The sequence below is a fragment of the Bufo gargarizans genome, chromosome 3 (genome assembly GCF_014858855.1).
Source record: "Bufo gargarizans isolate SCDJY-AF-19 chromosome 3, ASM1485885v1, whole genome shotgun sequence".
In the NCBI taxonomy this organism is placed as follows: Eukaryota; Metazoa; Chordata; class Amphibia; order Anura; family Bufonidae; genus Bufo; species Bufo gargarizans.
The window spans coordinates 466,983,620-466,996,302 of record NC_058082.1 but is presented as its reverse complement, the minus strand read 5'-3'; the positions used below and the strand labels follow the sequence as shown (position 1 = coordinate 466,996,302).

The following is a 12,683-nucleotide window of genomic DNA, read 5'->3' as shown; positions in this document are numbered from 1 at the left end:
ACGTGACGTTTCTTGTTCACATGGCCTTGGCGCAGCTCAGCTCCATTGAGGGTAATGGGGCTGAGCTGCGATTCCAAGCACAGCCACTGTACAATGTAGGGAGCTGTGAAAAGGCTGTGGTGCTACAGCGAGCCTTCTCAAAAGAGCTAATGGAGGGGTTCCCAGGTGTCAGACCCCCTCTTATCAGATGCTTATGACCTATCTAGAGGAAAACCCCTTTAATATCACTACCACTATAAATTGCTGTAAATTATACAAGTACACCGATGCACTGGGGTCTGGAGTTTTGGGAATGTAAAGGTATGCTGCAGATTTTCAAACAGCAGCATGCCTATTATGTTGCAGATTTGTTGGAGTTCACCCTGAGCAGAACAAAACCAAGGCATCTGAAATGCAGAAAAATGGGGATAATGGAAAAAGGTTTTCTACATTGTTCTGTAAAAGTAAGAGACAAACACTATTGTGTACAGAGCCACAGGCACTTTTACTTCGCTCACAAACTTTTCGCTTTGCCAGTTTTTTTTTTCTTTTTTAATCTGTCTATATGGAACTAAGTTTTAACAACTAAAAGTTTCAAGCAAAAGAATTACCGTACTAATTATGTGGATAGCACAAATTACTAATTAGCTTAAAGGGTCATCAAGCCCAAAATGTTTAACGTGCACATACACTATTACCCACTAACACTCAAAGACGGAGGTCACAAGCCTATAACTTTCTACCAGGGAGGCTGGCGTCCACAGCCTTTTTTGATTGCGTTTACTGGAGCTTGTACACAATGACCACAACTACTGATGCTCTAAAGTACAAATAGACCATGTAATTGCATAGGAAAACTTTTAAACAAGTGTCTTAATGTCCAGTAACCTCTTCTTGTCTGTTATTCTAGCGTCGGTCATCCGTTTCCTACTTTCACACTTGCGTTCGGAGTGGATCCGTCTGGTGTCTGCACAGACGGATCCACACCTATAATGCAAATGCTTAGATCCGTTCTGAACGGATCCGTTTGCATTACCATGAACAAAAAAAGAATTTTTTTATTTTTTTATGTTCATGATAGTGCAAACGGATCCGTTTTGACTTTACATTGAAAGTCAATGGGGGACGGATCCGTTTGAAAATTGAGCCATACTGTGTCAACTTCAAACGGATCCGTCCCCATTGACTTACATTGTAAGTCTGGACGGATCAGTTTGCCTCCGCACGGCCAGGCGGACACCCGAACGCCTGCTGAGCGTAGCGGAGGACAAACGCTGCCAGACTGATGCATTCTGAGCGGATCCGCATCCACTCAGAATGCATTAGGGCTGGACGGATCCGTTCGGGGCCGCTTGTGAGAGCCTTCAAACGGAACTGTAAAAGTAGCCTAACTCAGATCTCAATAAGCTGGGGTCTACAAAATTGAGTATGCTGCCTAATTCCTACAAGATAAAGTGCCCACTAGAGGTAAGAATACACATTAGTAACGTCACTGAAATGGCTTATATCCTCTAAATCAGGGGTGCACAAAATTTTCTGGGTGGGGGCCACATTGTCAAACTAAACGAACGTCAAAAGGCCAAAAATAAAATTTAAAGGGGCATTAACAACTGAAATACTGTAGTTATATACTGTATGTTCAATATGCCATATCATTAATGTCTAGTTACAGTTCCGGGATTCCTATCCAATAGGAGAATACATCAAAAAATACATTTGAGCAGCCACAAGACAGACATGCAGATAGTTAGGGGCCGAATGGTATCAAGGGATGCATGTGGCCCCCGGGCTGCAGGTTGTGCACCCCTGCTCTAAATAAATCATTATAAAGTGAAGAAGTCATGAAAGATGCCAAAACTCGTTTGTCACGACAACTTCATTGATATTGTGATTCAATGCTTGGAAAAAAATAAGGAAGGTGCAAATTCACAGCACTAGACTAAAATCTCTGAAGTCTGGCGGGAGCGCGCTGATCGCATGCTCTGTACAGGAATGCAGATCGCCAGGCACATCTTACTGACAAAAAAAAAAGTTATAGCTGTTATGGCTATGAATGTGAGAAGGGTCATGGTTTGTTTGTATGGGGCCCTAAAAATCCTGATGACAAATCAGATGTGTTGACTGGTAGAGGTCCAGGTGTTGAGATCCCCAAAGGTAACTAAAATTAAGGCAAAGTAGTGCTCATTTCTGCTGTCCTCAGAAAGCAAAGCAAGCAGTCCGGATGATCAGAAAGAATGTGTCACAGTGCCGATCTGAGTACTTCTGCCCTTTCTTTCTAAAATTATAGTTACACTTTAAATGTGCTGCAGGGCAAAGGATCACTTGTTATCAACTTTGACAGACTGCAGAAGATTGCTGGGGGCCTCTGTGATCAGTAAATCATCGGGGAACCTTCTAACAAAAAAAGATTTATATAAAAATTGTCCAAAACAGACAAACCTTGTAAAATAAATATGTACAGTCAAAAGCATTGATGATGTAAATAATGGATTATGCGGTATGGCATGAATTGCCATAAATGACACATCAAAGAGACTGCACAAGTCAAATGTTGTGCAATAATGAACCACACTTCATAGATACATACATATTACTTCTGGTTAACAGAGAAACGGCTTTCAAAATCTCTGAATATGAGTAGCGAACCATGGAGAACTTATCACTGACCTTCGCTGCTTCTTCTCTAGTTCATGATTGCGTCCCTGGTGCCCTTCTAAGTGGAGCTTGGTGTCTTGTAGCTCAGCCGTCAGCCTCTGGCACTTCTTTTTCAGCTGCTGCAGCGTTCTCTGTGACTCGTCATTATCTGCCTGCAGATCTGTAAGCTAAACGTAGAAAAGTTTTATGCGCACAAGTGGACAGCTTGTAGAATGGCTAGAAATGTCTTGACCCTGAGGTGAAGGCCCTGAGATGAACCTGGATAGGGCCCTGACTCTGTAATATAAACTAAATCCATACTGCAATCTACCCAGATGACAATCAGAGCTGTGAAACAGATATGTGTTTAGAGCAGTTGTCAATTCCCTTCCTCCACTTGATATGATTTCAGTTATGGTTGCCAAAAAGGCATTATCGTTCCAAATCTGAGGAAAGTCAAAAGCAGAAAAATGTTCATTGTGCTCCTGTCTAAACAATGTTCTATAATAGGCACTGAAGAAGACATTGATGTGCAGTGAAACCAAGACAATACTAGACATGGAGCACACATGTCCATAGACAAATGTGTTGTGTTCTCCACCATACAGTGGGGCAACTCTGCAGTGTAAAAAAAAAAACGGAAACCAGACTTACTCTGCGTTCCAGCTGCCTCTTGCTCTGCTGCTCCACTTCCAGCTTATCCTCAAACTCCTGCTGCATCCGCTTCTTTGTGAAGTCAATCTCACGTATAGATCGCTCATACTTCAGCCGCCATTCTCCTCCTGCAAGGAAAGGAGACAAAGGGGAGACAATGAAACATATTTTTTCTGATTTAGAAAGGAATCACACTGGAGATAAGATAGTGGGAAGAGCGTACAAGGTGACCGACTCCTACCGAAACTAATATATAGCGCTGCATGCATGAGCCATGGCTGAGATATGATTCTGTCCTGTGAGGAAAGCCTTTTCCAAAGACAGATGTGGGAAAGGCGTCCATGTTTTTACAGACTGGATCAAGACAGACTTGTCTGCATCTCCAGACGACTAAAGCAAAAAATGCAGAACGTCTACACTTACAGGCCCAATGAGATGCATAAACAAAAGGATACATTTCCACATGGCAGGTACTTCTAGGAAAGGCCTTGCTTAAGTCATCTCAAGAGGAGGCCTCATGCACACGGCCGTAAGTGTTTTGTGGTCTGTGATTTGGGGATCCACAAAACACAGATCCCGGCTGTGAGCATGGTACGTACCAACCCCCCCACACACACGTCTGCAAAACGGACAAGAATAGGACGTGTTCTATTTTTTTACTGGGCCATGGAATGGACCTACAGATGCGGAGATGTGCCTTTGCATTTTTTGCAGCACCTCTGAGATAAATGGGACCGCATCCAATCTGCAAAAAATGCAGATCGGATGCTGACCGAAACTACGCCCTGTGTAAATAAGGCCTACATGTTAAGATTTTACAACCTCATGAAAGGTCTTCTTGTGGAAATAAAGTTCAAAATAGCTCTCTTCCATAGGAAAACAGTCTCCGGGAGGTCAGGTAAATCAATGTATGACCCTCTAAAACAGCTTTGAAACACAACTTTATTACAGGTGGCCCAGATTTACTAATACTAAAGATGGGGTAAGCTTAGACCAGCTGTCTAGACCTGCACCAGATTTATGGGGGCTGACTCTATACTGACTATTGGTTGGCTTACTATAAAGACAGATTTTTATGGTAGAATTATGGTGCCATTTTGGTGAAAAATGGTGCCTCTTTGGCCCCGCACCCTTTTCAACAAACCTCTGCCTCTTTCCGGTATGGCCCGCACCCTTGCAAGCATGTTAGGGATAAGAAGTGAAGAAACCATATATGCACTAAACTGCGTCAATTTGCACCACATGTTAGACAGAATTTTGGCAAAGACACAATAATAAATCTGGGCCATTGTTTTCTACCTCCCGGAGGAGAGCCGTTTTGGAGATAAAGAGTGAACTTACCAGAATCATCATCATCCATCTCTCCATTTAGCTCTGCTGCACGAATCAGTCTGGCCTCCATTACCTCCACTTCCATGGACTCCATCTGCTTTTTAAGGGCTTCATATTTGGCCTAGGCATTAAGACAACTGGTTACCCGATATTACGGAGCTTATATCCATATCAAACTGCTGATCTGATTTTAACTATTAACCTTGGTTGTCTCACTTCAGCAAGTGGAATTTAGTATGTAGAGAAAGTTAATACAAGGCACTTACTAATGTATTGTGATGGTCCATATTGCTCCCTTTGCTGGCTGGATTCATTTCTCCATTGCATTATACACTGTTCATTTCCATGGGTTATGACCACCACTGCAGTCCAGATACGAGGTGGCTGGGACAGGAGCCCATGTGTCCCTATGCACATTCCCACGGTTCCGGCCACCAGAGAGGCCGGCGCTTTTTCCTATAGTGTGCAAGCACGACCACTGCTGCTGGATTACAGGGTGGTTGTAAACCCTGGATATGAGCAAAGTATAATGTGATGGAAAAATGAATCCAGCCAGCAAAGGAGACAATATGGACAATCACAATACATTAGTGAGTGCCTTGTATTAACGTTCTCTACATGATAAATGTCATTTGCTGAAGTGAGACAACCCCTTTAAGGGGTCTGATTTATTTTTTTTTTTTTTGTAACAAGACAGAATGTATTTAAACTCGACAGCAGAATTTCTAAATTGGAGCAGTGCTATGAAATAACAGAGGCAGATTGGTCAAACAGATGAGAATATTACATTGTGTCAGTCAATGACGACTTTATCCGCAGAGGAAGCTGCACATATCTACATCACTGAATTCACAGTGCTAGGCTGTGGAGTCACACACAACTTTGACAGGGGAAAGGGTAGCATCCAGTTGTCTATTTATTTATACATTTCTAGAAGGAATAACACAGGAAAATAAGAATAGATGCTCCGGAATCTTTATTCTATTGAGGGTATTTACTCAGACATAAGAGATTTTGATTTATTTTACGCACTTTATAGCGATGACATACTCCGCAGCGCTTTATAGACATTACCATCACTCTCTGATCCCAGTGGAGCTCACAGATAACAGGTCCTCTATAATGGAGCAGATTTAGGGTACTTTCACACTAGCGTTTTTCTTTTCCGGCACTGAGTTCCGTCATAGGGGCTCAATACCGGAAAGGAACCGTTTTGTCACTGAACGGCGTTTTGGAAGGAGGAAATACCGCAGCATGCTGCGGTATGATCTCCGTCCAAAATTCCGGATCAGTTCCCTGAATGCCGGATCCAGCATTAATTTACATTGAAATGTATTAGTGCTGGATCCGGCATTAAAAATACCGCAATGCCGAAACCAGATGTGAAAAAAATATATATAACGGATCCGTTTCTCCGGATGACATACGGAGAGATGGATCCGTCCTTGCAATGCATTTGTAAGACGGATCCGGATGCTGTCTGTTTGCATGCAGATTGCCGGATCTGCCGCAAGTGTGAAAGTAGCCTTACTGCTACTGTTTGGGTTTTCGCAGGTCCTCTACCTTCATAAGTTTTTTAAATATATATTCTTTTATATGACCATCTGATAATCCAGAGCCTCAAATCAGGCCCTGTGGATGTTGGTTTAAAGGGATTTTACTCAAGTGGGTAATAGCATTATAGTATCGTGAGCACTCAGATGCAAAAGACACGGGAGGAAGCTGTCTGCTGACTGGAGGAGAGCGATTTAAAAGGTTTATTAAAAGCTTGCATTAGGCAAAAATAGGCAGAAAACGCTTTTAAGTTTCTTTGCAAGACAAGTTTTATCTTGTGTACAAATAAGAATTGCAGTCCTTTAATCTAAATGGTAAATAGATCATTATGGAAATGTAATTATGTCACCATTAGTGAAACAAATAGCAGACATTAATGCAATGGCCCTGAAAGCGAGAGAAGTTAATTTTCTCCTCCAGGATACATATATACACCAGAGTGACTGAAAACGAAGTGCAATTTTCTAAAAAGGAAACCTCGGCACGAAGTCGTATAAGAATGGAGGCTGTCTATTCTTTCCACGGAGCTTGACTTTTATAACCTGAAAAGAACACTTTTCTCACATTAAATACTGGCAGACAAAACCGAACACTGAAGTGTTCTCAGTCACAAGAGGTACTCGGACCACAGATCTCGCTGCCAGTCTCTTTCACTCCATCCCAGACTTATAAGTATCAGTATTATTAGAAAAGCCAGCAAGCCCGATCTGGAGCCGTGTCAACACAAACACAAAAGAGGATAGAAAGGAAAGTCTTGGCACTGCTGAAACGGTATTATAGTATTAGCTGCGCAGCTATCCCCTATAAACAAGCAGTAGGACACAGGCCGGTGAGACCTGCATAGTACTGTAACATTACACAACACAATATGGCCAAAAGGCAAGGGAGGCGTTTGTTGTACAAGGCAGATGGAGCGACAGAAGCTTTCTATAGCGACAGAAATATATTCCAAAAGTTATGTACTGCAGATGAAAGCTCCTTTTTAAATGTGGGGAACGACCGAATAACCATCTGTCCACATTGTAAAACAAACAGGTATTTAAAAAATAAAATAAAAATGACGCATGTGTTATCAGTAATAGGCATGGTTATCATGTTGTAAGACAAGTAGAACTTCACTATGAAATCTCCACTGCACTGTATGATAACTGTTAATAATTGGATATCTATATAATTACGAGTGTTAGGGTCCGGTCACACGCAAGGTTTTACAGTGGAATTTTGTTGCAGACAGCCACACCGAAATTTCGCCAAAAACCTACTAGCTGCCACGTCCTTCCTGCCTCCCATTTATTTCAATGGGACTCAGCGCTGAGGATCAGGGAACGGCAGCTTAAAGACATGGCCATGCTGAGAAAGGTAGCTACCTTTATCATTTAAACCCAGTGTGAGCCAGCCTGAGGCTCTCCTGCTATTGCAAAACTACAACTCCCAGCATGCCCAGACTGCCCTACAGCTATCACCCTAATACAGGGCATGGTGGGAATAGTAGTTTTACAACAGCTGGAGAGCCGTGGATTGGCCATCCATGATTTAACCCTTTCAGGAAGGGGCTACTTTCCATTTTTTACTCCAAGCCATCCCAGAGCCATAATCTGCACACTAGGCTGACCCCATTTTTAAATGTATATGACTTATATCAATTTTTTGGGGAAAAGTGAAGAGACCAAAAAATGGCAAGCTAGTGATTGCCTGTGATGTTTATTTTTTTTATTATTATTATTTTTTTATCATAGGATCAGAGTTACGGCAGCTTTGAATCTTACAAGGGGACCAAAGCTGCCGCAGGGAACGAACAGTTGCCAGATCACCACTAGGGGGAGCCGTTCCAGCCCCGAGATCATTGCACTTCCAGGTTTTTCGGTTCCCAGATGATGTAGTCACATTTGACCGCAGCATTTGAAGGGTTAAATGTCTGTGATAAGCATTATTGCCAATCGCAGACATTAGCCCCGTGTGTATGTTATTTAAAACAGCAGGCATCAGTTGGCTATTGCACCCACTGTGCTCGCCAGCAAGCACCATATTTAAAATTCCCAATTTCCTTGGTGAATTTACGATGGGTGGTCAGGAAGCTGCTAAAATATGGGATAAATTATTAAATAGGTTTTATTTATTCATTTAACAAATAAATGGTCTCCTGTTACCCTACACTTTCAGCTGAGAAAGACTGTAGCTGCTTGGCTTGTATAGTGTCAATTAGACATGGAATATTGAAGGTAGGTTTCTACTGCCGCAATTTGCCTCCAAGTCGCAGAAGTAATCAGCCTAAAGTCAATTTTTTCACCTTAGAGTCAAGAATAATAATATGATTGTAAGTGTTGATACTGCCTATTAGTGGAATCTATGTTAATATACATATGGTAGGTACCAAGTGTTATTTGCAAGAACAGCCAATGAACTAAAAACTATTTGTATAGCTGCATGCTGATCGAAAAAGGCCCCTGAGCCCTCACAACGTCTTGTTTAAAATCCAGTGTCATTATAATGCACTGTGCCAGGCAGCAGAAGGCTGCCACATAGGGCCCGATTTATCATGACTGACAGCTCACTAGTATACAAACTAAAAACTAACTATACCTGTGGGCAGAGCGGTGCCCAGGGGTCCCCCTGCACTTACTAGTATGCCTGGGCGCCGCTCCGTTCGCCCGGTATAGGCTCTGGTGTCTCAGCTCCGTCTGTTGTACTGGACTGATTTTTTGTAGGAGGCGTGTTCCTTGCTGCAGCACTGGCCAATTGCAGTGCACAGCTCATAGCCTGGCTATGAGCTGTGCGCTGCGATTGGCCAGCACTGCAGCAAGGGACACGCCTCCTACAAAAAATCAGTCCAGTACAACAGACGGAGCTGAGACACCAGAGCCTATACCGGGCGAACGGAGCGGCGCCCAGGCATACTAGTAAGTGCAGGGGGACCCCTGGGCGCCGCTCTGCCCACAGATAGAGTTAGTTTTGAATTTGTATACTAGTGAAAGGTCCTCTTTAACATATGGCTGAAGTCAGTTTTAGCCAAGTCAGATTTATGATCGGCCCTTTAAGACTGTAATAAATGTGGTTTGACGGTAGCAGTTTATCCGTCAGTAAGCAGCTTTACAAAAGTCGCACATCTTTACGAAAAAGTTGCAAGTTTTTATGAAAAAGTCGCATGTTCTATTAAAAAGTCTCATAAGATAAGCATGGTCCTCACTGGAGTGAAATTGCGACTTTTTTGCGACTTTTTAAATAGTCCTAATAGTAAATCTGTCTAGAGATTCATTTACATAAGAAAACACGCCCACTTTCAGAAAACTGGCGAGCATAGTGCAGAGCAGAAAAAAGTCGCAAATTTGTGCGCAGTTTTAGCGTTTGGGACTTTTTCACTCCATTATTCTGACCTGAGCTAATGATAAATCTGGCCCATAGTCTTTTGCACCTATTACATCATATTCCAAGAGATAAGATGCAGATGACTTTCTGGGAAGAACAGGTCCTGCCACACTTGGATGACAGAATGCAAAAAAAGTTTTACCTGCAGATCCTTCATGTCCTTCTCAACACGCAGCCTCTCAGCAGTCTCTGACTCCAGTAGCTGGGAGGCAGATTCTCCTGTGTTTCTCTCGTCTGTGAGCTCAGAATTCAGTTCTGTGATCTACAAGAAGATTAGCACATGGCATTGTCAGACTTTCCACTGAAGAAGAAAAAAGACTTAAGCCTGAAATAGAAATAGACTTTTCCTATTCTGATCAATATTCTAAGATGTTTTCATTGTTGGTAAATAAAAATATAAAGATTTCTGAAAAATTCACCAAATCTTACAATCCAGTAGATGCCCAAATGTTTATATGCTAGGGGAATAACAATGAAGATAATCTTTAAAAATAATACATGCTCAGAAATTGGTTGGTAAAGATCAATTTGCTACTATAGATGAATAATTTGTCTTTTAAACGAGAAACATCTGTATCAAAATGTGTGCCCTTGACCAGCTTACTGGCACTAAGAGTGGTCATATACATACACAACCATTTTGATCACAGTTGTTTCTCATGCCCCCCACCACCACCTATAAACTTGCATGCTCAATTATGGACCACATTGTGTATGGGCAGCCTTAGAAATATATTGAGATTCTACTATATAGGAGTAATCTCATAACCAGCAGAGGTCAAAACACCATTTCTTGAAGATGTATATAAATTAACTTGAGACAAAAATTGCTGGTGCCCTCTGTTCAAAGTCAATTGCTTCCCCAACCATGCAAACATCATACATAGGCAGAATGCTAGGCAACCTAAGGCTCAGAAACCATACCCTGCTATCCAAGCGGTCGTTGCTCAGTCGCTGCTCATTCCTCTCTTTCTCCACTTTTTCCAACCGGCTTTTCAATTGTTGTATCTCCTCCTGCAAAAAGAACAGGAATGCAATAAATGAGGCTTGTGAGGCATTACCTCAAACATGGACAAATGAGCTGAAGAAAAAACCCATATCTACCATTTATAAGAATGATCTGGTGTCACAGACACAACACTCTAAAAGAAATTTACCAGTCTCTGCTCCATTACCGTTTGGTTTTCTAGGTATTACAAATGGGTGTACGGTAGCGATATGAAAAATACATAATTCCCCGTTAACAGATTTTTACTACAGTCAATCGTGCACCAGCTCTTCTGTAGTATACTGAGCAACACCACGGCTCTCCACAAAGGTGTGAAAATCCAGAGATGTCATCTGCTGGGTGTAGGCTCTGTCTCAGCCAAACACATTCAGGCCACAGAGTGCTCAAAATATCGAAAATAGTGTGTCAAGGGCTCCATAAAGAATAATCAGAACGAAAATTCAGCCTTCCACTAAAGATTTGCAGCCATGACAGGAGAATAAATCGCTTGCGACATCAGAGGATCAACCTTATCCTGTCCATATTTGACAGTACATGTTGAGGTGTCCATAGAGGGTCATTTATTACAAAATATACGCCACTTTTTGGCATATTTAAGGCACAGATTTAGTCAAAAAGGAGTTTTGTGGCAAAATCGGTGACTTTTCCCCGCTCACGCCACTTTTCTGAGGTGGTGGAAAAAGAGAGAGTGGAGTGGGAAGAGGGCAGGCTGGTCGGCGGAGCCAAACACCAAAGTTATGCAAAGACCCGTGTCTCTACATAACTTTGGCACATCCGCATGGGGAGTAAGACCAGCATATAAATCGTCAGTCTTAAGAAATGACCCCCTTGGTATTTCATGGAAGAGCCAGACAAATTGTGGTGGTACCTGAAAACAATCTAATGTTTATGCACCTTACTACAGACATGAGATTGTAAGCAGAATAGATCCCATAAAATGTCTGGATCTTCCATTAACCCTACACTCTTTGACAACTTTAAGTTGTGGGAAAACTAGTGGGAAAATATACAGGGGGGAGATTTTAGCACTAAATCTAGGTGCAGGTTTCTACACCGCCCTCACTTTTCAAAAAGACGGCATGGTAGGGGAACTCGGCAAGTTTATCATAATTTCTGCCAGTTTAGTGGCATAAGTGAGGACTGAAATCTACGTCAGCTATGAGATGGAGTAGACTGCAATCTAGGCGCTCGGACTGCCAGAGGATGCTCTTTATTCGTGACAAAGATGTGCGCCTCATCAAAAACTAAATGCACCCTCCTCCGGCGGGACTGGGGGATATCAAGATTGGCATACATATAGTCCCTCTTTCATTAGACAGATTTCTATGATAACATACCGGGTTCCATATTTAGCATGCTCACTGCAATTTTGTTCAACTTTAAAAGAAAATTATGATCTGTAATATAGGACCTGTAGCTGACACTCATGGATTTCCTCGCCACTTTATGTGAATAGCTTGAGCTTTATTAGAAATAACTTATAATAAAGATAGCTATCTGATCATCACTCAGTGCACTGAGATGTCCTTATAAATCTGCATTGGACTGTGAGAATGATGCACCCTTACCATCAGGAGGGCAACAGGTACACTGCAGTTTGACCCATCTGCTGGAGGGCAAACTCTTGCCACTCTTCTTGTGCCCATTAGAGAAATAATTTTGCATTTCTCCCTCTGCAAGGCAGTAACGGAGAGAATACTTCCCCTGTGTGACTCATGATAATCAGAAACATATTCCCTTCCACTTCTCATCACTCAGAAAACCCCCCAGTGTACAATAAAGGTAATGTGAACATCCCTCCCAGCAGCAGTCCTCAGACGAGGGGAGGAGAGACAGCAGGTCCCGAGGCTCCCATTCATTCTAACATTCACACTTGTCTGGGCCTGCAAGGTTATATTTCATATGAAGGTTGGCAGAAGGTGCCAATCAACAGTATGCTGTAAGATAGTGGTGATCAACCTCAGAGATTTTTGGGATAGAAATGCAGGACAGGAAAGTGTCACATAATGTGCTCAATGAGTAATTAAAAACTTACACCGTTAAAGAGGTTGTGCCACGAAAATAAAGTGTTCTACATTTTTAAAACCAGAATACTTTTGTAATTGCATGTAATTAAGAATTTAGTATAGCCGCAGAGTAATTCACAGAACACTTATCT

At 42.2% G+C, this 12,683-nt stretch overlaps 1 protein-coding gene across 21 annotated transcripts in view; it reads right to left on the bottom strand.

Annotated features, from left to right (window-relative positions):
- Positions 1–12,683, bottom strand: part of LOC122930354 (unconventional myosin-XVIIIa-like) — a 331,901-nt gene that overhangs the window by 77,322 nt on the left and 241,896 nt on the right. For all 21 annotated transcript variants that reach the window (XM_044283690.1, XM_044283691.1, XM_044283692.1 and 18 more), the window contains 5 exons: positions 10,441–10,530; positions 9,659–9,778; positions 4,609–4,720; positions 3,268–3,395; positions 2,647–2,801 (listed from right to left, as the gene is read on the bottom strand). In XM_044283690.1, the coding sequence (XP_044139625.1) occupies positions 2,647–2,801; positions 3,268–3,395; positions 4,609–4,720; positions 9,659–9,778; positions 10,441–10,530 (605 nt within the window). The remainder of the gene's footprint in view (positions 1–2,646; positions 2,802–3,267; positions 3,396–4,608; positions 4,721–9,658; positions 9,779–10,440; positions 10,531–12,683) is intronic.